Source organism: Papaver somniferum, chromosome 3 (assembly GCF_003573695.1).
Source record: "Papaver somniferum cultivar HN1 chromosome 3, ASM357369v1, whole genome shotgun sequence".
In the NCBI taxonomy this organism is placed as follows: domain Eukaryota; kingdom Viridiplantae; phylum Streptophyta; class Magnoliopsida; order Ranunculales; family Papaveraceae; genus Papaver; species Papaver somniferum.
In genome coordinates this window covers 8,614,726-8,641,991 of record NC_039360.1, presented here as the reverse complement: position 1 = coordinate 8,641,991, position 27,266 = coordinate 8,614,726, and the positions used below count along the sequence as shown (strand labels likewise).

At 36.7% G+C, this 27,266-nt stretch overlaps 1 protein-coding gene and 3 non-coding genes across 4 annotated transcripts; 3 read left to right on the top strand and 1 right to left on the bottom strand.

The window, feature by feature from the left end:
• Positions 1-227: 227 nt before the first annotated feature.
• On the bottom strand, positions 228-4,915 carry LOC113355270 (pre-mRNA-splicing factor 38-like). The gene is made up of 6 exons (XM_026598094.1): positions 4,504-4,915; positions 4,264-4,385; positions 3,165-3,255; positions 2,847-2,976; positions 2,664-2,740; positions 228-1,027 (listed from the first exon to the last, which is right to left on the bottom strand). The coding sequence occupies exons 1-6, from the start codon at positions 4,791-4,793 to the stop codon at positions 583-585; spliced, it is 1,155 nt and encodes a 384-aa protein (XP_026453879.1). The 5' UTR covers positions 4,794-4,915; the 3' UTR covers positions 228-582.
• A 3,534-nt stretch (positions 4,916-8,449) lies between these two features.
• On the top strand, positions 8,450-8,522 carry TRNAA-UGC. Its single transcript has one exon. It is a non-coding gene; the product is annotated as a tRNA-Ala (tRNA).
• Positions 8,523-15,848: 7,326 nt separating this feature from the next.
• Positions 15,849-15,929, top strand: LOC113362541. Its single transcript, XR_003365787.1, has one exon. It is a non-coding gene; the product is annotated as a small nucleolar RNA SNOR75 (small nucleolar RNA).
• Positions 15,930-16,055: 126 nt separating this feature from the next.
• LOC113362540 lies at positions 16,056-16,137 on the top strand. The gene has a single exon (XR_003365786.1). It is a non-coding gene; the product is annotated as a small nucleolar RNA SNOR75 (small nucleolar RNA).
• The last annotated feature ends 11,129 nt before the right edge of the window (positions 16,138-27,266 follow it).

Here is a 27,266-nt window from a genome sequence, read left to right as displayed (position 1 = left end):
TTTAGGACACCCCTTATCACTATGGGAAGGTGGCCTAATAAAACCATAGTCCCCTCAAAAAAAACCATGGTCCCTAAAAAATCATTCTAAATATAGACAGATACAGTTTCCTCTTGTGTTTCTAGTTCCTGGGTTTGTGTTTTACAAGTTCAATCAACTTTCTTGAGAAAGATCACAAGGACATAAAAGACAACTAACATTAACAGTGGCACAGAACATGGCATTTCTATGTGGAAGTGAGTTTGTTAATAATTGACAGAAGCAGGCAGTTTTGTTACATAATTGCTAAGCCTGACAGGCCAACACTGTTGTAGCCTCCCAGTAAATATAGCTGCTGTTTAAAACTTTTCACTGTTCACTGAAGAGCCAAAAAACTGATCGAATATGTAAATATCATACTTAGAAGGCTGTAATACAGAGTACATAAGTAAGAAAGCACATATGAAGATCTGGTCTAGCAAATAATCAATCTCTTTCTTCAATCCTTCTACTTTTGCATTGGACTGGATATCCAAGGAAGCAGCTGCTCAACACAAATTACAGAAAACAACAAAAACCAAACTGAGATTTGTTTGTCGCCTTTCACATTCTCAGTGGTTTCATCCCGAGTGATGCCCTAATCCTGTTCGCTTCTGCAATCTCAGGATCTGGGTGATCAGTGCCGTCTTCCTTCGGTTTCTTTGGCTTCTTCTTTTTATCCTCTTCATCAGCACCACGTCTCCTAGGGCTGGCACTGCTGCGACCATGCCTCTTACGATGGTCACCATCACGATCCCTGCGATCCCTACTCCTACTCCTGCTTCGACTAGGGCTCCTTGAACGATTCCTTCCTCGGTCTCTATCTCTCCTTTCCCGATCCCGTCCATCTCTACTCCTTTCTCGCACCCTATCACGACCATAGTCCTTTTCATCTCGCAAGCGGTAACGATCTCTGTCCCTGTCCCGCTCTCTATCTCTTTCACGCCCTCGCCCACGCTCCCTGTCATAGTCTCTATCATAATCCCTATCCCTATCATAGTCCCTATCCCTGATATAAGGAACAACATGGAAATGGTTAGTCTGGAATTGATAAACCAACTTTCAGTTCTAAAAAGATAATCTATTAATTGTGTTGCTAAGGTTCTCTAGATAAAAGCAGTAAAACTGTATAAGAACAGAAACAATATCCAAACTAGGAGAGGAAAAATAAGTTCCTAAGCCATTACTATACTCTGCAAATAGAGTTGTTTGAGCCATCATACTTCTCACTGCACACTGCCAATGCAGAGAAACCTGGCAGGGCCATCATATATAATTGATGTAGGAAGCGATAAATCTACCAAGGGATTTAGAAAACTCATGAATGCAAGAGTTGCTAAGAAACCAGCTACCAACTATATTAGATTACCCACTCAACTTCAAAACTAGGAGAGGAAAAATATGTACTCTGCAATAGAGTTGTTTGACCCATCATACTTCTCACTGCACACTGCCAGTGCAGAGAAACCTGGCAGGATCATCGTATATAATTACTGTAGGAAGTGTCTGAATCTATCAAAGGCTTTAGATGCCAGTAACTGTGAAAGAACTCATGAATGCATGAGTTGTTAAGAAACCAGCTTCCACTATATTACATTACCCACTCACCACTCAATATAAGAAACTGAACTTAGCATTGAGTGGATTTTAGCATTTTATATCCACAGAACGGAACCAAAATTATAAACTAGGAGAGGAAAAATATGTACTCTGCAATAGAGTTGTTTGACCCATCATACTTCTCACTGCACACTGCCAGTGCAGAGAAACCTGGCAGGATCATCGTATATAATTACTGTAGGAAGTGTCTGAATCTATCAAAGGCTTTAGATGCCAGTAACAGTGAAAGAACTCATGAATGCATGAGTTGTTAAGAAACCAGCTTCCACTATATTACATTACCCACTCACCACTCAATATAAGAAACTGAACTTAGCATTGAGTGGATTTTAGCATTTTATACCCGCAGAACGGAACCAAAATTATAAACTAGGAGAGGAAAAATAAGTTGTTGGACCTATCATACTTCTCACTGCAGACTGCCAGTGCAGAATTAATGTAGGAAGCATCTAAATCTACCAAGGGATTTAGATGCCAGTAATAGTGAAAAAAATCATGAATGTGAGAGTTGCTAAGAAACCAGCTACCACTATATTACATTACCCACTCAACTTATAAACTAGGAGAGGAAAATAAGTTCCTAAGCCATCGCTAAGAGAGTTGTTTAACCCATCATACTTCTCACTGCACACTGCCAGTGCAGAGAAACCTGGCAGGGTCATCGTATATAATTACTGTAGAAAGCGTCTCAATCTACCAAAGCTTTAGATGCCAGTAATAGTGAAAGAACTCATGAATGCATGAGTAGCTAAGAAACCAGCTTCCACTATTTAACATTACCCACCCAACAGAAGAGAAAATAAATCAGAAATTTAAAAAGAACACACAAATTTTTTGTGAATGTGTTAAGTATATCTAATATTTAATAAGAGAGCAGTTCACGTATTAGTCGTAACAAGAACACGTCATGTGCAGAAAATGTGAAACTAGCTACCAGCAACTCTGCTACAAAAAATTGTTTGCACAATGCTAAGCACGTTAAGACAAAAACAAAACATAGCATTGTTATGTGAAATAGAACATACCTGTGCCTATGACTATCACGTTTCCAATCTCTATCCCGATCTCTTTCTCTTGCAGGACTTCGACCACGATGGTAATCCTGTTGTGAATAACAACAAATTCCACATCAGAACCCATCCATAACATTAAAAGAAATGGAAAAGGAGATGGTAACAGAAGCGGCTCTATAATAATAATTTCCCAACCTTTTCAAGTGTCCCATTCTCTACATCTTCCATTGGTTGGTCTTCCTCTTCTTTATCTTCTTCCTCCTCAAAATCATCTTCCAGAGCACTTCTTCTAAGTTCTAAGGTCCCAATTGATTCAAGAGTCCATCTGTTCATCCACAAAACATTAGGGACAATCAGTATCAGATTCTATTACCAGCTACTAAAATCAATATTATCCAAAGAAATTATCTGCTCATTGTCATCCAAGCCATCAAAAACCTTACAAACTGAATCACAACGATCCATCGCCATAAAATACATTAATTAGGCACTAATTGTAATACCAAAACTCACCTTTTTTTAATGCGAGGAAGAGCAATATCACAAGAATAATCTTTCGTCAGGAGCTCATCGATAACCTCATCCACGTGCGTCAAAGAGTATCCTGGAAGTCACAGAGAAGACATCAAAACATTATAGATAAAAATAATCCCACTATAAAAGCAAAGTAACCAAAGCAAAGTAACCAATAACGCAGCAAAGCTTCTGCAGCAGGAGTAGTCAATCTAGTTAACACCTTAACCAACTGTTGCATTATGAAAGAATGAAAGAAAAACAGCTAAAACAGCTAACACTTATAAGCTTACATTTCAATCCATTCCATAATGCTTTCGGACCATCACTATAAAGGATTCAATGTGAGTTAATAATACCGACGCAACTATCATCTTACATGTGTGTAGGATAGAATTTGCTATCAGTTAGGACTTAGGAGTAAGTTGTTGTATACGGTTTTTAGGTAAACATCTAGGAAGTTATCATTCAGTTACATCTCGCTGTATCTATAGATGTCTACAGGTCAATGAATGTATTATCATAATTATCATCAATGTAATCTGTGTTGTCTTCATGTTTTTCACTCTCTACTCTAATCTCTATGCCATTCGAGAATATATTGCAATAAACATGGAGCATTTCTGCATCACAAAGAATTATAGGTTTAAGACTTACACATCGAGGAAATGAAGAGTTCATTCTGTACCAAAAAAAGCATATTAATTACTACTAACTAGCCCCATCAGAGTAACTATGACAGAAGAGCATCACTTGGATGTCAAACTCATAGCTTCTGTTAAGCAATCATCACTACTTGACGACTTACTAAACCTGATACTTGACGACTTACTAAACCTGATACCTATCATACAAAAACTCGTTCCTTTCATAAACAAAGTTCGAATTGTCCAGCAAAACCTCTTCAGGATGCAAACAAAGAAAGGTGACAGAAAAAAAGACACTTGAAAAACAAATGATGCAAGGCTTGTCAAACTTATTAAAATTCAATCTCTTTCAAGAGTTAGAATATACAGGTGCAATTCGAAAATAAAAATGCGAAACACATAAATTACAGGTGCAATTCGAAAAACAAGAAGTAGGAGCAAGCAATACTTACGTCCATCAGCTAATTTCTGCCTCAATTTACGATAATCATTGTACAAAGGCTCAAGATACTGGTACACATCTGTATCTGTCCCCGTTATTCTCAAATAAAACGCACCAAGTATACGAACATATCTGCAAGAAAAAATCAAAAAACATAATAAATCAGCTAAAACCCCTAATTACCCAAAACTCAATCTCAACCAGTAATAAAACAAACCCTAATTTCAACGAAATTATAAGCATTACTTACTTGTAATCTTCGTTTTTGATGAATTCAACAACGATATCCTTCTCAGGTTGAATCTGAAGCATCTTCATAACAAGACACATGAATGGAGTAGGTTTACGTGTACCACCAAAAGTTCCACCAAGATGATCTAATTCCATTGCTTTGTCGACCAGAGTTTCAGCTGTTAAACCAAAACATTGTTCCTTCCAATATGTATTCTGATATATCTTCGTTCTCAATATCTTCTCTACTAAATTCTGTGGATTTGTTCCGCGAATGTTCTTCGCTAATGGATCTGTTCGATTCGCCATGGCTACCACCAGCAAAACCCTAACCCAGAGATCCTTCTTATCGAAGAACCCTAGAAGTTTCTCTCAATGGATTTATTCAAGAGCATTGTGTTAACAAAAGAAAGGGTACCTTCGTCTTCTCAGAAACTTTCTGAGATTAACAGTTGATCGAACGGGTTATATTGAGTCAAGAGAGTCAATTAAATGGTCAAGGAATCGGGCTTTTACTGGTAACGTGAAAAGGCCCATTGGATACAGAAGCCGAAGCAAGAAGTGTCTTTTGGCCCTCTGGGCTTCTGGGAAGTACTTCTTAGAAGCTAAAAAGTGGACCAGTTAGTTTGGCAACCGCTTGGTTTATCAGTTAAAAAGTAAGTTTGGCAACAGAATAAAGTAGAAATAAAAATATATTTGGTATTATAATATTGATTGTTAGGAAAACATAATATCATATACTTTTATTGTCAGTTTCTTTTATCCATAAAAATAAGTTCGCGAAATGAGGGAAGCATCGATTTTCCAATCTTTAAACAATTCCCTATAGAAAGTTATCGAGCAGTCTATTTGGCATCTAAATTTGACAATTATTATCCATATATATATGATGAAGAAGATAGCAACCACAAAATGTTCACTTGGTATATAGTATAAGTCTGTAACTGAACCAACTGTAGGATCAAACCAATTATTGATTAACGTACAAGCGAAATTTCTTTATTATAACTAAAACAATAATTATAATGCAAAAAATAAAGTAAAGTAAAAGCATACAACAAGATTTTGTTAACGAGAAAACCGCAAATGCAGAAAAACCCGGGACCTAGTCCAGTTTTGAATACTCTCATAATTAAGCCGCTATACAAAGAATACTACCAACTTCGTATAGTTGAGACCAAGTAAACTAACTTTAATTTACCTAGTTCCTTAAGCATTCCTGCACCTTTTACCAATACAGCCAACGCACGTGAATCCTAAGATATAGTCCACTATCTTAATTTGCTTCACCCGCTTGTGAAGACTTCAAGCACTCAACTCCTTTGGATCGTATCCCGAGATTGTAAATAACTAATCTTTATTCGTAACTGCTTTAAATCTCAAGAACTAAATCAAAGATATTGTTGAGTTAAACAAAGGCTTCGTTTAAAATAATAAACTCCTTTGTTCGGTTTAGAGCAATCAAGATTTAGATTATCAAGATAATCAGATCTTGGTTCACAACATATCATATTCAAATCCTGAAGAGAACCACCAAATCGTAGATTGTCAATCTATACGATTAGTTATAAGATGTCCATCTAAATAAACAAAAATAAGTCGGATCTCAGCCAATCAAATATGTGCAAAGTATAATCACAAAGATCATAAGCCAATGAGGAATCTTATTGTCTTCAAATCTTCAGCCGTCGGTGTACCTGCACAAACAAACTTGATTCTCTTATGATCGATCACACACAAAATAGATTCTATTAACAATGGATGATCACAAGCCTATCTTCGGATCTAAAAACAAATCTGAACTTTGTCGATCTTTGATCTATTTTGAGTGACCTTATGCCATAAGAGAAGGCTTTTAGAATAATCAAACTATGTGAATATCAAGGTTCAACTTTCGTTAGTCAATCAAATCAATAATGGAAAACTAAAATAACTATATATATATGGTTATAGTTCCCACAAAAAATGTTATCTAGACGCTTCTTGATCCCATATAAGATTTTAAATAGCGGCGTAAGAGATTTCTCCTTATTAGGTTACTCTCTTCATAATATTATTTCAAGTAATACTATTAGTCCGCTATCACTTTGACTACAAAATAAAGTGCGAGTGTCAGGATAAGTTTGAAAGAAGAACAAACTTCACTATATATAGACCAAAGTAGACACCAAGGTATTTCCATAACCGAAAAATATCAAAAAGATATGCAATAAATACCAAATTTTGGTTTTGTCTAATTCCAGTTAATATTCGACTATATATACCAAATTTTGGTTTTTTCTAATACAAGTATACTCTACTAATACATGTTCCAAAGATATGTTTTACTTACTGAGAAAATAAAATATATAAATTCAAAAACCCTAAAATATTTCGGTTTGAGTATCAAGGAATATATTTGAGCACTGAAATAATAAGATATTAGCATGTGTTCAAATTACTTACTAAATCGACATCTTAAACTTTTCTTAACATCAACTGATATTCCGATATTCATACATAAACCGGAAATAAGATTTGATATTGGGACCCCATAGGGATCCGTCCTGTTATAGATCCCCAAGGCAGGGATCGGTCCTGCTATAGATCCCTTAATAGGAATCGAACCACCAATCCCGTTGATCCCTTTCATCCACAAAAGCATTTTTACTTCCTTAAACTCATGTAATTAAATATAGTTTTGTAGACATGGAATCAACCTAAAGTTCATTACACAATCTAGTAACAAGTTACAAAGATAATGTCTACATCGCAATTACAAAGTTCAAAAGATAGATGTTATACTTCGTCAATCAATATACCAAAGTTGTGATACAACTTGTATATTATTCCTTGACACTTTGATTATAATGAAATAATCAAGTCTCTAATACTAGAGATTTAATATAACTTCGCATGTTATGTCTTCAATATAAACGACTTGAAAGCAACGTAGATAGAAATAGAAACAAGTCAAGTCTTGTATTATTAACCTCGAACAGAAGGATGGTGTGTTCGTTGATGTTGATACGCATTTAGGTTCTTCAATGTAACACGAGTTTGTCGACCGTGGAAATAGAGAAAATATTTCGAGTTGAGAAGGTCCCATCGTGAATTAGATCGGTTAATGCTAACCAATAATGAGAAGGAGAAAGGGAGTTCTACTATATCGAAAATAATGCAAGCTCGTGGCGTTACGGCACGGGTTAAGCCCTATTTAAACAATAAATGAAACTCAGCTGTTAGATTTCTCATTTTGAAAGCAAAGCCAATCCATTTTTTAGCGCGCCATCTTCTCTCCGAGATCACACGAACTGAAATCTAAGGTTTATTTAGGGGATTTTAGTTGATTGAAAATAAAAAATTACATACAAAAATAGAGAAACAAAGATGGAATTGAAACGAAGAAAGAGAGGTAAGGAATTGCGAACCCTATATTCTTCTACGTACAAATATAAGACAAGATGAATACTCCAAAGGTACATGAAAGCTTCATTCAAATTCTTAAATTCATACTTTATTACATAGTAGAGAACACAAGTTTTGTTAACTCGAATTGCATTTTGATTAGTTTAGTTTTATTGTTCAGGGTGAATCCAAACCGACTAAAAAATTCCAAAATGCAAAAAACGTGCACTCGACTTCTAGCCTGATCATTTGACTCTTCACGCAATTGACATGAAATTTCTTGATACAATTCTTGTTCTTCCACGTACAAAAGTTTCATCCACTTCCATATCCTCTTCAGAAGAATCAAAATCAGTATTCATGATTGAAAAAAAAAACAACTAAAATCAGAGAAAATTGTCTGAAACCGAGAGAAAATTAAAATTGATAAGAGAATTGTGATTTGGTGAGAGAATATAGTAGGTAATTTATATAAACAAAAATAAATAGTCGTTGGAGATAGCCGTTGGCAAACTAGTCGTCAATGATCCTACTTAACATTCAATAAATACTTACATGAGTAAGCTTCTAACATGTGAGGGGATATAGCTCACATGGTAGAGTGCTCGCTTTGCATGCGAGAGGTACGGGGTTCGATACCCCGCATCTCCATATATTTTTATTTATCATTTTTCAGTTTTCGTTATTTAGCTTATCTTTTTTTACTATTATGTGCATGGAGTTGGTAAAAATGGGTTTTAAGGTTTTGATTCATTTTCTTATTCTTTTAAACCCTCTGAATGACATTAAGCAGAAAGAATTTGTAGAATATAGAAAAAAATGAAGAAATTCATAAGTAAAGCCGTAAAAATGATTTGAACATATGTAAACTTGACGGTCGAAAAGAAAAAGAACAAAACTTGCCAGTCGGAATGAAAAAACACATATATAAAACTTGAAAGAGAATTCATTTCTAACAATTATTCTGTTATGCATGGTTTCTTTAGAAACCGTTGGCAAATAATAGGTAGTTTACTCCCTTGGTCATGATTTAGTTGATAAAATATGTTTTTCTTTTAGCGAAAGGGTAACAAAAAATTTTCATATTTTCTCCTAAATTATCTTGATTATCAAATAGAAATCAAAACTAGGATGTGGAAATTAACATATATTAAATAAAGAATTTGGGGCATTGATGGTCTATATGGAAAATATTTCAATTCTTCAATAGTTTTGAATTTACTAAATAATTACCGATGGAAGGAGTATATGCTAATTTGTTGGAATTGTTAATATTTCAAAAAATCAATATGTTCCCCCGTTATGCAGCCTGAAATCAATCTAGAATTGTTAATATCCTAAAACCAATTAATGATCCCACTGTGGAGCTCAATGAATTGGTAATTCATTGCACATCCCTATTTTACAAAATACCGCCACTGAATGGCGCGTATTTAAACTCCCTCCACTGGTGGCTTAAACTATGTCATGTGACCTTAGTTACGATGCGCGTCCCTTTGGACGTCGCTGATTAAGTTTTACCGTAGTGGAAAACGCTTTTGCATCCACGTTGTTAGGTGAATATTGCTGCCCTAAGGCCAAGCATAATGGTCAAGGATTTCCCTTAGCTATAGCTTAATTGAAGCTAAGTATGACATGGATGCAAGTGTCGCACAATGATTGCGCGTCACAGTGTTGCAGGCCAAGTCAGTACTCCGCCGTAATGGCGCAATGCGAAGCCATAATAGCGCAACGCAAGCCATAATAACGGTATACTGTATAGACTGTCAAGCACTAAGATAGTGGCACCCTGCAGGGCCAGTGAAGCGCAAAGGTTGCGCTACACTGTAAAGTACATTGGCTAAGTAATGAAGCTTATTGTCCGACACAATGAAGCTTCATTGAAGGAAATGCAAGACGAGGTCAAAGTTGGCAGATGCAACATGCGATGTTGGCATTGATGCATATCCGTGGAATTGAGTTGGTACAAACTCAAGGATGATTAAAGATTGAAGAATAGGCCAGGAGTTGGTCTATGGCATTAGTTCAAGGCTGGACAAATCTTGAATAATGCAAACAAGTTGGTAATGCAAGAGTTGCATTGCTATTGTCAAGCTAATTGACAAAGTGAAGCATATATGACGCATGAGTAACTAGAGTGAGCTTAAGCAGTTGGCCTCGATGATTGAAGCATAAGAATTTTTCGTGCATTAGATTAGAGTGATAAGCATGCAGAGCCAAGATGGCTGAGCTTCGGAGCGAGGCATAATTCAGTAAAGCGCAACAGTTGTGCAATCCGACTCAGGTGGCGGTTACAAGTTGGTTATTGGCTTCACAAGCGTGCCAAAGGTGCGAGACAAGTTGCAAGGGTTATGAAATGAGTTCATAACCTTATTAGAGTGTCCCTAACCGTTCAAGACAAGTGTGGCTTCAATCTGCATGGCAACACAAAAGGTGGCAGTTGAAAAGCAGATTGGCGGTTAGGAAAACTACCTGCGGACATGTGGCTGTCTGTAGGATGTACAAGCGGTTGCACAGAAGTTTTGGCCTGATCCTACCATGTATAAATAGCTTAGGAATCAATAATTTTGGTGTTGTTCGTTTGAAAGAAGAACCACTAATGTAGAGAGAGTTTTAGGCATTCACCAAGAAGGTGAATGGCCTGTTTTGGTCCATGTGATGGGCGAGTTTTGTAATCTTCCTTTAGTGCAATAAAATGGGTTTGTTGCAGTAATCTTTGTGTTTATTAGTTTCTGGTTGGTGTGAGAATTTGTTAAGTACATGGCAGAACCTCTTATGCTTATGGGGGCATGAAGAGTTAGAGAGAAAGAAGATAAAACTTTTGTTGTGCAAAGCCTTTGGAGTGAAGGCAGATGCATACTTTGGTGCAAGTATGCAAGGATGAGTGATTTTGGGTGAAGTTGATTCACTAAACCACAATCATTGCCGGTCATGTCCCATGAAAATTTTAGGCGATTAAATGGGCATGTGACAGCTGGTATCAAAGTTGTGTTAGGGGACACAGTTGTTGATTTTTCTCTCTTTTACTCAAGCTGGTGTCATTTATTTGTCAAATTCAGTGAAGAATTGTTTGGGTTTCACTAGTATGGAGACTAGAAGAAGTTGGTCTTGTGTGAAAAGATCAATTGGAATGAACTTGAATCTTGAAGTAGCAGCAGGCCAAGAAAGTTCATGGCAAAGATGCCTGAATTCCACCCCAAAGTGTTAGACGAACATGCCAGAATCATTGGAAACCGGGTTTTCAAGTGATTGCATGACAAAACTCAAGAGTATACTGACTTCTATGGTGCAATTTAGATGTTAAAGTCCATGTTTCTCACAAGTGTGCAAAGATTATGCATTTGGAATGCATAATTTCGTGGTGTTATCAGTAGCGAGTACATTACAAGAAGTAATGGGAATTTTGCGAAAATTCCTGAACTCAAAGAAGTTGATGGCCTTTGCAGTGGCAAAGTAGATGAATAATATGTCTATGTGATAGATTGAAGGTGTTTTCATCGTAGCCAGTTGATGGAAGATTATAGTTATATCTCTTGAATGCATGTACCATGGTGGTAATGCAATGTCTGGTTGCGAACCAGCATTTTTGTGACAATGTGATGCCATAAAAGAAGAATTGGATGGACAATCATTATCTAGCATAAAGCTTATGGAAAGGCTGAAGAAATAAGCGCAAGTTAGGGAAAAACCGATACACCACGGTCTTATGTTTGCAAAGATTTCTTCGTTAATGCTAGACGCGCACAAGGAGTGTGCTTGCACCTGGTTTTTGAGTGGGATGAATATGCTTGGACAAGGGTGTCCAAAGACCTGCATTTGATCATAACCACAAGCGAATGTTCTTGTCGACTGCAAATCAACAATTGTTGCTACTAAAGTTGATTTTGGAGAAAGAGAAAGACAAGACTTTCCATTTGTGCATGGGAAGTAAAATGAGTTATAAATTTGAAGAAGAATGCGGCATTCTTGTTTCATGGAACGTAGGAAGTGGCGCCTCATTTGCAAGGATTGTGGCCTTGTTACGATTGTCCAGGAGTATTATCCGCGAAAGTCATTGAGTGATATGACGTTGCTGAGCTCTATGGTGATGCTCAGAATCACCAAGTTAAGTCCGTTCCAGTTGTGCAAAGGTGCACAAGTCTACATTAAAATTTGAATGCTAATTGGCATAGCATGTATGCAACAGTAGCATGCGCCAAATAGGATTTGGGCATGCCCAGAATGCATAATGCGTGAAGAAATGCAAGTTAGGCAAATTATGGATGCATGGAGAAGAAGAACAAAGTAGTGGTGATGCATAAGAATGACGTGGGGTCATTTCTGAAGAAATCTTCATGAAAGCTAAAGCAAAATGATAGCATCAGTCTAAAAGGAGTATTTAACTAATCTCAATTATATTGTGCTTCGTTATGGGAGTGGCATAAGAACTTTGATAGTTGGAAGAATGCATGTGGCAAAGTGAATTGCTACATTGGGGATAATAAGTGTTGTCTCGCTTCCTTTGTTGCTTAGAAGCGAAGTTGAAGTCAGTATTGCAAGGATTGTTAGGTCTTATAAGTTGCAATCAGTTGGCACGAGTATTTGCTGAAGTTTGAGTATACTTTCAGTTTGGGTCGAGTGGACCTTGGTGTTAGAATGAAGTCTCTCTATGTAAGGTAGTGAATGAGGGTATTTGAAGTGAAAGATCTTGCCTCTTTCGTTCAAAGTAAAGCTAATTCGCGTGGAAGATGCTACATATCATATTAAGCCAAAATATGCAATAGAAGACGCTGAAAGTGAAAGGAGCAAATAGAGGAGTTGATGGCATAGTCGAGTTTGCTTTGGAGAGTTATATGGAAGTGCGAAGGCATTTGGCAGCGAATGCATGGAGTAACGCAACAAGAATGCAGATGTAAGTCCATCAAGTATATTATTTAAGAGTAACTCATTTTTAGGAAGAACATGATGTTGTTTTCCCGCCACGTTAAAGCGTAGCAGTTTGAAAGAGCAAGTGATGCTTAAAGTGTTGGTTTCAAAGGCGCGTGCAGAGGAAACCTGTCCAGTGAGGCGATGTGAAAACCCCGGGTATCCTAAGTCATAACTATACCAAAGTCATACATTTCAATCAAGGTGTAGCGACAATGCAAGCAAAGAACATCAAGGTGCTGGTTCTTTGGCATACAAATGGTGCAAAACTAGGAGGCGTAATTTACAATAGGATTTGGAGGCCAAATCTAGTGCAAGTTTTGTTACATTGCTAAAGATAGCAAAGGCTATGGATTGTGGCGCATACCAGAGTGGTATGGAATCATAGTATGCATACCTTAAGGCATGGCATGATTTGGCGTAGGCGCATATGATTGAAGAACACTTGGTCTACAATAAGGCATGTTGAATTGCAAGAGTGCAATGTCAGTCAAAATTGAAGGCAGTAAGCTAAGTTATGCATATCAAAGTGATATGTTGGTTGTTTAGTGTACACTTAGGCACATAATGGCTTGAAAAAAAAATTGTGATGCAGATGCAATCGAATGAGGACCACTCGTTTAGGGTTAGCCAAAAGAGTACTGTCAAATTTCAGATGAGTTCTGAAAATGCATGGCAACAGATCACAAGTGCATCTGAGTATTGATATGCGGCTTGAAGCAGAGTTGGAACGTATGCGCAACGTAACAACAAAGTTCAAGATCAGTAGGATCAATGACGAAGCAGTGAAACTAAGTGATGGCATAAAGTACTAGGCAGAGAAGTTTTGGCAAGGTTAAAGGCAAAACAAAGTTTGCTGATTTCTGAGAAGGGCACAGAAGCGTACAAGGCCAGAGAACAAGTATAACGAGTATACTTGGTTGTGTTCAACGAGGGCGTTGAACGAATTAGGTGGGGGAGGTATATGACATGGCTGCAAGTGTCCCACAATGATTGTGCGTCACAGTGTTGCAGGCCAAGTCAGTACTCCGCCGTAATGGCGCAATGCGAATCCATAATAGCGCAATGCAAGCCATAATAGCGGTATACAGTATAGACTTCCAAGCACTAAGATAATGGCACCCTGCAGGGCCAGTGAAGCGCAAAGGTTGCGCTACATTGTAAAGTACATTGGCTAAGTAATGAAGCTTATTGGCCGACACAATGAAGCTTCATTGATGGAAAGGCAAGACGAGGCCAAAGTTGGCAAATGCAACATGCGATGTTGGCATTGATGCATATCCGTGGAATTGAGTTGGCCCAAACTCAAAGATGATGCAAGACTGAAGAATATGCCAAGAGTTGGTCTATGGCATTAGTTCAAGGCTGGCCAAAGCTTGAATAATGCAAACAAGTTGGTAATGCAAGAGTTGCATTGCTATTGTCAATCTAATTGGCAAAGTGAAGCATATATGACGCATGAGTAACTAGAGTGAGCTTAAAGAGTTGGCCTCGATGATTGAAGCATAAGAATTGTCCGTGCATTATCTTAGAGTGATAAGCATGCAAGGCCAAGATGGCTGAGCTTTGGAGCGAGGCAGAATTCAGTAAAGCGCAACAGTTGTGCAATACGACTCAGGTGGCGGTTACAAGTTGGTTATTGGCTTCACAAGCGTTCCAAAGGTGCGAGAAAAGTTGTAAGGGTTATGAAATGAGTTCATAACCTTATTAGAGTGTCCTTAATCGTTTAAGACAAATGTGTCTTCAATATGCATGACAACAGAAAAGGTGGCAATTGAAAAGCAGATTGGTGGTTAGGAAAACTACATGCGGACATGTGGCTGTCTGTAGGATGTGCAAGCGGTTGCACATAAGTTTTGGCCTGATCCTAGCATGTATATATAGCTTAGGAATAAATAATATTGGTGTTGTTCGTTTGAAAGAAAAACCACTAATGTAGAGAGAGTTTTAGGCATTTACCAAGAGGGTGAATGGCCTGTTTTGGTCCATGTGATGAGCGAGTTTTGTAATCTTCCTTTAGTGCGATAAAATGAGTTTGTTGCAGTAATCTTTGTGTTCATTATGTTGCTGGTTGGTGTGATAATTTGTTAAGCACATGGCAGAACATCTTATGCTTATGGGGGCATGAAGATGTAGAGAGAAATAAGAAAAGACTTCCGTTGTGCAAAGCCTTTGGAGTGAAGGCAGATGCATACTTTGGTGCAAGTATGCAAAGCTGAGTGATTTTGGGTGAAGTTGATTCACTAAACCACAATCATCGCCGGTCATGACCCAGGAAAATTTTAGGCGATTAAATGGGCATGTGACACTAAGGAAGATGGGTCTGAGGCGAACCTCATTATGGTTCCATGGCATCACTTAGCTCAACCACACGGAAACTGATAAATATTATGTATGGGTGAAAAAATTAAGAGAAAAATGAAGATATAATAAGACAAAAACGAGTTTTAGTAAAATAAAAGTTAAAGTGACAATAAAAAGTAAAATTGAAAATTTTCCAAACGGAAAATAAGTATCAGTTCAAAATTACACGGAGACAGAGTTTCCGCAAAGTAGTTTTTTAACAGAAACTCAATTTCCGTATGATTTAGTTTAGCTAAAGAGTATATCAGATCTGATCAACTTTAAAATGTAGTCAAAGGATCTCGCTATATTTAAACGACATGGAAAACCACAATAGTTCGATTTGCACTATAATTAAAATATAGCAAAGCGAAATTGCTTACCATGGTGCTCGGCTTAATATCCAAGTTTGAGTTGATCGAATTGTTTATGCCGAGTCAACCATAGTCATAATAAATTGTCAAAGGGTTGGACTTTAATGAATATAATTACGAAGGATTCGAATGAGAAATCGGGCCCAAATTAAATTAGGGTTTCTGTGAACTATAAATACATAAGAGTTTCTTTCACAAGGAAAATATGTTCAATAGCGATTTACTGCTCTCTTCTTCGTTCGTCTAGGGTTTTCAAGCTGGTTAATTAGCCATCGATCTCGTTTTTCTGAACTGATTTTCCAATCGATATTCTAATTTATGTATTTTTGGAGTTTGTGAAATAGAAACAGGGGTTCCTTAATGATGATAATATAGATGACGAGACTGATAATCCATTCATAACCTTGATGTTAACTGAGGCATTTGTCTGAGAGGAACTCTTCAAAATTTCACCTTGTTTTTTATTTTCCTGTTTGCTGAATTCTCTTCGTTTATTTGATTTTCTTTAGATTTATTTTTCTTTCTTATCTGAAATTTGGGGATCTAGGGTTTTCTGATTCTTTCTTAATGATGATAATATAGATGACGAGACTGATATATCCATTCTTAACCTTGATGTTAAATGAGGCATTTGTCTGAGAGGAAAAATAAATAAATAAACCCTTTAAGATCCCCTTCTTTGTTTTTGTTTGATTTCATTATGTTATACTTCAATCTTATTTTTATGTTTTTTTTAGTATATTGAACAATTCATCGAATAATTATTTTGTAATACGATGTCTGATGATGATTCTAGTTGAATTGTACCAACCCCTTAACTATATTGATCTGTATAATGGTTTTTAGTATGATTTCTGCTGAAACTCTTCCAATGGGTCTCTTTGAATTGTAATTGATTTTCCTAACTGAGAATTTCAAAATTCCAATTTGAGTTTCATTGAGGCGTTCCTAGGCATTGATTTTATAGAACCCTTGGTCTCTGGGGTTGGTCCTCTCTGTTCCATAGATATGCTTCATATGCTCCCATTAATGAAGATCTTTCTGATCAATTGTTTTAATCACTTTAAGCAACATACGTTTATCAATGGTATGATATCATTTGATATTCTTGAGCTGATTTTTTAATTGATTGATTGCTATTTTTAACATCTGATTTGATTGTTGTTTAGAACAAAGCTTGTTGGTATGATGTTCAGATTTTGATAGTCATGGCTAAGTTTTTTGGTTTGCTGGAGTTTTGTAGCCCTGCATGTGCTTGAGCCTGTTGGTTACATACACAATTCTATAGTGGATTTTTTACTGTATAAATGAGTGAATGTTTTAAAATTGCTGTGCTTATTGATTGTCTGGTGCTGATTATATGTCTCTGGCTCTGCCCTGGTGCCTGATTATATGTCTCTCCCATGGGCACTCAACTTTTTCATAAGCTCGAGATTATGTAACCTCCTTGTCTTTCGAATTTGATACGGAAGAAACACAACTGGGCTTTACATTTGGTCGATATATGTACCCTAATTTCAAGTGCGAGTGGTATAAAGTCTTGACCAAAAAGATAACCATGCATATACACATCGAACATATGATTCTACCAAGAGTTTCCAAACACATACCCACAAAAGCATACCCGGAGTATGCCACAATGTCCTACAGTGGCGCCTCTGGGCTAAACTTCCCAAGAAGACCAAATGAGAAACTGAAATATGCCATTTAACGTACGGAATGCATAAATAAGAAGCGTTCACATTATGCGTTTATATGGGAGTCTTCCATCAATTGGTTCTGTTATCCTTGTCTACTAACCCGGGTGAACAAATGGTACATACTCCAAACTCGAATCCAAGATTTTTTTTGGGGGAAATTGAATTATTGTCCATCGTTTTGATGGGCCTTCACAAATGTCCCTAAACCTCTTTACAAATATCCTTAATGGTAAAATTGAATTTTTTTCTAAAAACCTAATTATTACTCCATCCGTTCCACTTTAGATGATGTTCTAGAGTTATATTTTTGTTCCACAATAGGTGAAGGTGTTTCATATTTTTCCAAAAAACTATCAACAACACCCTTATTTTTTATCTTGGAACTATAAATTTGTTTTCAAATGCATTAATAACAATTAATGTTTAAAGACTTTTCTCAAGAGCATTGATGGAAAATTTTAATATCTCTCTATTTCTTAATCTGCGTGAAAACTCCTATAAGAGCATCTCCAATGCTAGGGGTGAAGGTCTTAAAAAGACAAGACACCTAGGATTTAGCACTTTTCTAACCAAGAATTTATCTCCAAGGTCAAGGTAAGGTAAAAGCATGACATGGATGCCATCTCATAAGAAAGGGTAAAGGGGAAAGTCATATCTTTACCTTCTCCATGACCCAAGGTCTTTTGACACATAATCAATTCTTTATTCCAAAATTAATTTGTCTCTAAGTTCTAGGGTAGTAATATCTTGGCATTGGAGATGAAATTTGAGGTAGAAAGTATAACTTTCATTTTTTTTAGCCACATAGTAATGACCCACAACAAAAAGGTATTAATAGGACCTCCACCTAGGATTACCTTCACCCCTAGCATTGGAGATGCTCTAACATCATCTAAAGTGGAACGGAGGGAGTATAATTCCTTAAAAACTTTTTTCAAGGGCATTGATGGAAAATTTTAATATCTCTCTCTATTTAGCCTGATCTTCTTCACTTCTCATTACAGAGAACAAAAAAGCATCGCTCCCACCACCATCTTCTCCATCTCTCCTCCACCATCACCATCTCGACCGCCTCCACAACAACCAGCACCACCACCTCCGTTACCTCCGCCACCGTTATCAAAGATTTATTACGGTTATGTTTTTTTTTTTTTTAATTTCAATTTTGTTAATATTATCTGCTGCTGTTAAATCTAAACTGAGAGATTGAAGGTCGGAAGGTGAAATTAGGGTTCCTGAGATGAAATTAAGATTGGAGTCGAGTTAGATTAGCAAAGAATATGAAGGATCTGTTCGATTTTGGGTCACAGTTGGTGATGGGAACTGTTGGTGTTGTTTTAATGGTGTTTGATTCTATGTTCGATATCGAGTTGAACTGGGTACAAAATTATGATGGGTTTTGCATTGTTTCTGTGAATAAAGAGAAGAAGTAGTTGATTCGGTATGCCATCGATCTGAAAATGGTGGTGAAGTCGAGATGTTGGGATTTGAATAAAGAGAAGAAAGAGTTGATTCAGAATGCAATCGATCTGAAAATGGTGGTGAAGTCGAGATCTGAAAATGGTCTTGGAGTTGTTGTTAGCTACATGTGATGATCATTTTTTATTGTTTATATGTTTTTACGGGATCAAATACGGTTGTTGACCCAATTTTTTATGGATCAACTACGGTTGTTGACCCAATTTTTTATGAGATCAACTACTGTTATATCCAATCAACTCCTATTGTTGACAACATTTTCGTGGATTAGTATAATCATGCTTGTAGTTTAAATCATGTAAATTTCTTCCAATGTTGAACTTGTGGTGCAATGGTAGCATGACTGACTCCATGTCAGATGATGCGTGTTCGACTCACGCCAAGTTCACTCCATTTACATGGATCAACTTTCATTGTTGATCCTCTAAATTGGATCAACTTCTACTGTTGATCCTTTTTTTTTTGGATCAATTACCGTTGTTGATCCCCTAAATTGGATCAACTTCTACTATTAGTTCTATTTTTATTTGGATCAACTACTGTTGTTGATACAAAAATATCTGAACCAGTGGTGGCGTCGGCGGCGACGGTGGCGGCGTGGTGTAATGGTGGTAGTGAAGGAGTGGTGGTGGAATATTAATGGTGGTGGCGATTGGTAGGTGGTGGTTGTTGAAAGGTGGTGGTGGAATGGTAGTTGAATGTTGGTTGTGGTGGTACTAGTGGTGGTGATGAAGTGGTAGAGGAATAAATTTGTTTCATTTTGAAATAAAGAAAAATATTATATGGATGAGGGTATTAAGGTAATCTGATTTTAAATGAATAAGGTTATTAAAAAGTAGGGACATATTTATCTTTGTATAATGATATATTTATTGGGTTTCAAAAGTAAGGACATATAAATAATGTACCCTATTTTTTTCCATATATATGCACCTGATCCAGCTCACATAAATCCAACTTTAGAAAATTGAGTAACTTCAAATGAGTTAGTATGTTAAAAGGAGCTCTTGGAGGCCCCAGAATTTTCATATACATTTCTTTTGCGTGGAAGTGTTGGAAGTCTGTAAGAATAAAAAGGAATTCAGATGTATTCGTGAAGATAAGATTCAGAAAAGAAATTGTTTTTTTTTTTCGGAAAAGAGACAAGTCTCGGTTACGAAATTTTCCGATCCAAAGAAGGGATAGTTTACATGGGAGGAATTGATTACAAGACTGACCTGATGGTTTCCAACCATCACAAAAATCGCAAACAAACAACCAACATAATGCAGACACTTAGCAACATAGTTACATGACATATTCCAACTTAGAATCCTAACCATTCCACACGATTTCTTAAGTAACAAAACTAGTTTGGTTGGTATAGTTTGGGTTGAAAGTAGAACAACCATATCATATAACAAATCTACTGCCAGTAGAGTAGTTAGGATCCAAAGATCTAACCATTCCTCAAGGGTTTTTCCGAAACGTAGTAAAAAACATGACAAGGGTATGAAAGGATCCACAGATCCACTCAATTGTCCATTGTTTTTTCAAGGTAGCAGTAACGATAACATGGATAACCTGGATAGGTAATCATAGGACGAAATCGATCATATGACGCGGTATGGGTCTTCATCAGAATCTGCATTCTGGAACTGTCTGTTGCTTGTGTCTTTGGTAACTTCAGAGTTGCTGTTGGTATTATTTGACGAACATTTTGTTTCAACCGGTGACTTTGGGAAACTTGGTGTTGTTGCTGTTGATATTATAAACACCACACCCATACATGAAAGATAGAACAAGATTAAAGATACACTGAAACTGGAAATAAAATCCGAATAAAAACTGGATCTAGTTATAATTGGATCATTAAAGAACCCCATGAAAGGAGAAGAAATTTCTTTGTATAATAGAGAAGAAATTGCTTCGACTGTTTTTAGACGTTTTTTTGATGTATAATTGCTCCAATCGTATTCATCCCAATCGACATCTTCATCATTCATGTAATTTTTTGCGAAAAGAGGGATGAATTATAGGTTCAATCACGAAAGAGATTTAGGGTTAATCATGAATTATAGGTTCAACTACGTTGAGGGCAGAGTAGTAAGTATCAATTTTTTGTTAGGGGGAGAGACAATTTTCTGCTCGTTCCCCTTATTGACTCAAAGTCTAATGAAATATACTATAGTCAAACTATTTTTGCTTTCCCCCTAAACAAATCAGCTTTTCCTATAACAAAAATATTTCCAAAAGACTTTAAGTTCAGAATTAAGGTTAAGTACTGCATTTCATCCGCAAACGGAAGGTCAGACCGAGAAAGTGAATCAAGTCTTAGAGGATATGTTGAGAGCATGTGTACAGAATTATAAGGGTAGATGTGAAGACAATCTGAAACTTATTGAGTTTTCTTATAATAACAGTTACCACCCAAGTATTGGCATGGCACCTTTCTAAGCGTTATACGGTAGACCTTGACGGTCACAGGTGTGTTGGACAGAAGTTGGTGAAAGTAGTTTGTATGGACCAAAAATTGTTCAAGAGACTACAAATAAAGTGTCTTTGATTCGATAATGACTTCGAACTGCTCAAAGTCTTCAAAAGAGTTACGCCGACCAAAAGAGGAGGTATGTGGAGTTTATTGTTGGTGACCATGTTTTGCTAAGAGTTTTACCCATGAAATGAGTGATGAGATTTGGGAAAAAGGGGAAGCTAGCTCCAAGATATATTGGACCATTTCCAATTATTGAACGGGTTAGTGCTGTGGCATGCCGTTTAGCTCTTCCGGAACACTTTCCAGCAGTACATGATTTTTTCCACATATCAATGTTAAGAAAACACTTGAGATATGAAGACCACCCTCAGTTAATAGAGTTCAAGGACCTTGATGTCAAGCAGGATGGTAATTATATACAAAATCCGCACTGCATCATTGATAGGAAGATACATAAACTGAGGAACAAGACTTTAAACCTTGTTAAAGTGCAATGGAATCATCATAACCAGAATGAAGCAACCTGGGAGCGAGAAAATGATATGCGGGCTAAACATCCATCCTTTTTCGAGTACGAGGTATGTTGATTTCGAGGACGAAATCTTTCTTTTAGGAGGGGAGAATGTAACACCCCTTATAACTTGTATTGTTAGCATTAGGCTGTCCCTAAGATAATTTTAGGTGTTAGATAAAACTACTCAGTTAGGTAGGTTAAGCCGAGTACTCTACCGTTGAGTTAGCAACCCAAATAAAAATAAATAAAACTAATGTTAAGGTTAGCTGTAAAAAAGGAAGAAATTAAAAAAAAAAAAAAACTAGTTCTAGTTTTGCCGTGAAAAGAGTCAGCAAGAACTATCAGAGGGGAAATCAGGGGAGAACTCTGGAGGATTTGGAGCTCAAGCCAAAGGAAAGTTTGTTCTTGCTCTATCAATTCTTATTATTAAGTATTGAGTTTGGATTTTGTAGATACAGGTTAACCTATTGAGTTTAAACCCCTAGTTTAGGTTTTGAGATTGATTTTTTTCTGAAATCTGAGTACCTGAAGCTGTTTGCTTCTTAGAATGAATTTGAACAGTTAGAAATCATTGAATTTTGGATATGTTGTTTATAACTAGGTTCTAAAGGCTCGACCAAAATTTCATGTCTGCAATAAGATTTGCACCAAGCTCTAATAATCAGGATGCTAGTCTGATTAATTTCAGCTACTTAACTCTCGTTGACTCTATCTCTGACCTAACATGAACTGGGATCCGCATCACCACTCTATCTGGAACCACAATGGGCAAGAAATGCCTCTCCATTAGATCTCACTCAAGGGACGAAGGAGATAGCCTAGCAACTCTGAAGGTGTTAGAGTGGGCGAATTTTTTGAAGTGCAGGAACATCAATATAACAGGGAGCAATAAACAACTTACCAAAGATATGAAAGAAGACATCAAAAACACGGTCTGCCAAGCTGACTGCACTGTTGATAATATTTTAAACTTTAAAAACAAATTTAATTCGATATTTTGTAAGGATTTAAAGCATAAATGCTTGAGAGACCTGATTACTCTAGCTAAACTTGGATACTCTGGGACCAATATGAGGTCTTGGGTTGACATTGAGCAGCTCACTGTTTTCCTGTAATCTCTGTGTTTTTTCTATTAATTTTTTTTTTACCAAGAAATGTTTTCTCAGGCACAGATACCCTAGAAATCCAAGGTGAACTGTTTAATTGTTAAGTTCTTTTATTTTCTCGGTAGGTATAGTTCTTCTGGTTTTGATGGGGTAACTCTCAGAGAGGATCAGGTGATTCGAATGCGCATACAATTGTTAAATTAGATCCTTAATGTGTTGCTTGTAAATATTCAGAAGAGGAAACTGTTTTTTTTTCCAGATTTTAGTAATGCGGTATATTTGTGAATAAAACAAGTGTTCATTAATTTTTTGAGGTTATAGAATGAGAATGTACTTATTACAAGAATTTTTTTGGAACATCAGCATTTGGTGAATGAAGTGTGTAAAAGGAATGAAAAGTCAATCTGGGTAATTCTTCAATCACTCTCCTAGCTAGTCTTTTTTCCAGCTAGTTATTGTTTTTACAATCTGAAAGAAGGAGACCTCGTAGCCGCATTATGTGACAGCTAAAGGAAAATGCAACAGAGAACATACAACGTTATTAAAGAAGCAATGCTGCATTTATCGGTGTGAAATGCAACAACATTACAGAAGTAGGGGAATGACGTTGAGATTGAAGGCCCTTTTTGCCTTCTAACTAACAAAGAATGGAAACATAACCATCTATCTAAAGAAATATAAACACTAACCTATAGTTTACAATTTAGAACAGTCTTTGAGACTTTATACTTTTAAGATGGTGGATGCATAAGGGTGGAAAAAAAGGCAAATAGAAGAAAATATCATCTGCAGCTATTCCTTGTCTTTTACGTTTCCATGCGCGTGCAGCACATTCGACTATTATTTTAGCTGATTTTCATTTATCTGGTGTAGAAGAACTCGGTAAGAACATCATTTAGTGTTAACATTAGCAAATTACGAATATTTGCAGCATTTTTCATGTGAAATTTGGAACAAGAGGGAAATGAAATTAGAATGATTTTTATACATACCCCATCCGTCGCAAGGATAATAAATTGGTCTTTAGAACTGTTTTTAGATCTAAAGACAACTAATGATAATCCATTGTTAACAGACTCCGTTCTGTGTGTGATCGATCATAAGTGGATTCAAGTTTGTGTCGTGCAGGTACATAAGAAGGCAATTGAAGATTTGAAGACAAAAAAGATTTTTTTTCTTATTGGTTTTAGTATCTTGTGATTTGTGCACACATCTTAATTGGATGTGATCCAAATAGATCTTGTTTATCTTTGATAGACTTGTGATCATCTAGTTTTGTAAGATCAGCATCACTTTATAGTTTCTCTTTGAGTTCTATATTTGTTAAATTCCGAATCTGGAATCTGATTATTTCGGTAATTAAGATTTGGATTGATCTAACCAGGCAAAGGAGTTTATTAGATTAAGCATAAGAGACTTTGTCAACGACTCAACAAATATTATACCTAAGATTGAATAGAGTTGTAAGGACCCTCAAGCTCGTCAATGGTATTTGACTGGTTTAGCGATAATAAAGAGACGGATTAACCGCTAATGACTCGATTAGTTAACGTATATTTTAATTAATAGAAATTAATCTAACAACGATCTAGATACGAAACTATTATCACTAGATATGTCTTGAAAAGTTATGCGCAATAGACTACTCGAACGTGTCTTTCGGATACCAGACGAAGAAGATATTATCACATATGTATAAAGGGAAAAATGGTCATTTTGAATCTAGACCGACCTGGCTGCCATATCAATTTTGTTGGTCTTATCTCCAGCCATTCGATAAGAGATTTTATTTCTTCTTTTCTCTTCATCTTTCTTCTACTTCTTCCCTGTTATGCGTCTGCAGGAATTTCTGAGGATTAAATGAGGGTTTCAAGATCGAGTCAAGATAAGAAAGATTAAGAAAGTGTTACAGATGATGAGGGTTGTTGTGTGGTTGGATTATCTCGGGAGGAGATGAGCTGGATGTAGCTGTAAGAAAGGATTAGGGTTTCCGTGAGATGAAATCGTTTGAAGATTTATGAGAAACTGAAGAGGAAATCAAGTAATCAATGATGGGTATTGGTGTAGAACTCAAAGAAGAGAAGTTGGGGATTAACTCTCAAATTTTGGTGAAGACAATCAAAGAGTTAGGAAGTGATTTGATTATGAAGATCAGAAGATCGTTTAGAGGTTTAATTAATGATGATTAAGAGGGAATTAAAGATGAGTTTTACCTGGATTAGAGTTTGAGATTGAAGAACAACTTGGAATTGATAGTTAGGATTTGAGTATGTTTCAATTTAGTTGTTTAGTTTTGTATTGATTATATGTGATTGTTATTGGTTTCATAGTTGAGTTAAATAAAATGATTATGTAATGGAGATGTAGTTCTAGTATAGATCTGTGTTAGGCTCAAGTGTTATTACAGAGAAGATATTTGAACAAGGGAATGGTACTGGTGGATTAAGTTATTGATGTTGCTGAGGCTGGTGGTAGTATTGAAATGAGTTTAGGTTGTGTTAATTTGGGTTGCAGCTGTAGAGTAGGTTAATGAATTACAGTTGAGAACCAGGATTATATGAAGAAGTGTATGATGTTGTTGAAGTGGTGAATCTGAAAAATGGAGTTTCTGTGGTGGTATCGTTTTGTTGGTGGTAATGAAGTTGTGGTTATGAATTTGGTTTGTGTTCGAGTTACCAAGGGAATTGATATAGATTAAAATGTGTTGCAGGGGGTAAGGTTAAATTAAGAAGAAGAGTCTAATCTTATATGAGTGGGATCATATTGAGATATGAATATGGATGAGTTGTGGTACTATGGTGGACTGTTTTTGAAGTTAATGCACTGGTGTTGTTGGATATTGAAGGGGTGGATTGCAATGAAATTGGTTTGACATAATAGGGGAATGAGATTGTAGAGTTTGATATGAAGTTTTGAAGTGTGGATGTATTGTTAGTAATGTCCGTAGTTAGAATAGAACTGGAAATGAAAATGTATGAATATTTTGAGAAGAAATGAAGCTATTGATGTTATTGTTGAAATCTTAGTTGAAATGCAGATGGAAGTTAGACGTAACTTTTAGAACTGTGTGTAGTTAAAATGCATCCTTTGTTCTTGGAATGTTTTGTGTTGCATCCTGATTGCGCATTAGTGCCTTTGGCCTGTGCAATGGCTCAGGACGGAACCCTATTACCAGCCAGCTTAGCTGATCTGACTTGGTGTGTCTGACTGAGTTAACCAGATCTGACTCAGCATACCTTGACCGAGTCGACTCTGTTGAGTCGTATTTGACCCAGTGGACTTAACCTTTGACCAGTTGACCTTGGTTGTTTGACTTGGACCGGACCTTGACTTAGACTATCGACGTTGACCGTTAATTGACTCAGATGGAAAAGGCCTTAAGTTAATGGACTTGTTTAGTGGACTCGGGTTTAGACTTAGCTTTCATAGTTTGATACTTTGGACCCTTTATGGTCCGAACTAGCCTTTGGTTCCTTCCACAAAGTTGCAGAGAGTCATAAGACATATCTAATGGACTATAGAACCAACCTAATTGAATTAGTAAACCTTTGTATGCTAAGGATAGATAATGAAAATGTGTAGAACCATAGATGAGTTTAGAATCATTAGATAGTTCACTTAGCCTATAACTAGACAATTGTATAAGATTATATTACGAGCCTTGTGTGAGCCTTTTGGCTAACTCTTAGAGAGCTTATGTGATTAACAATTTAATCTTTATTAACAACGATCGGTTCAAAGGTGTTTATGGGTGAAAACTATTTATGCTGGTTTTGGTAATTTGGGGTGTGTGGATGAGAAATGAATTTAAACCCTAAACAAATGCACTGCATGGGAGTGCTTGTGATTCGAGAAATCAATCTGTAAAACTCCGGCCTAAACCAAGAAATGGCCATTCCAGACTTGCTTCGGTCACAAAGTGAAGGAGATGGGGTTGATCTTAGGAAGGAAAGCGAAGAAGGTGTTGAGATTGTGGAGGTGTTGGCTGTGTATGACTTGTATCAGAAAGCTGAACTGGCTTGCAAAATGTAAGCTATCAGTTCTGGTGTTTAGATACGGTTGTATCAACACTTGGTTTCTGTTGTCTTGTTCTGGAAATAGGGAGGAGAACCTATTTATACAAGTCATTGTGCCTTACCCACGTCTCTCGTGGGAAGTGGAGGAAGTAGAGTGATGGAGTAGTGGAGTTGCGGGTGTTAGTGTCACACGATCAGTCTTGCCCACTTTTCCCATCATTACTAACCTTTCATGTCTTCCTAACACGTTCTTGTGATGGCGCGTTATGAGCTGCACGCTGTAAACCGCCAGACCAATACCCCAGTATGTATCCCCCAGTTTGTTACATGATTAATGTCTCGAGTGTGGATCGTGGGACCCACAGAAAGCAACATGTGATGCTATATTAAATAACTAAGTTATTTAGGAAGTCGATATTTGTGAAATATCGTGTGCATTCTATGTATGTAATGCATCGAATATATTCAGCGTGTATGAAACATCG

What these genes read in the sequence shown, in the direction of transcription:
- LOC113355270 (XM_026598094.1), bottom strand. Translation starts at nt 4,793, where the DNA reads ATGGCGAATCGAACAGATCCATTAGCGAAGAACATTCGCGGAACAAAT. An exon ending in GCAGAAATTAGCTGATGGAC is followed by an intron (nt 3,256 to 4,263) that starts GTAAGTATTGCT and finishes TGTGACTTCCAG; the next exon opens with GATACTCTTTGACGCACGTG. An exon ending in CGTGATAGTCATAGGCACAG is followed by an intron (nt 1,028 to 2,663) that starts GTATGTTCTATT and finishes TCCTTATATCAG; the next exon opens with GGATAGGGACTATGATAGGG.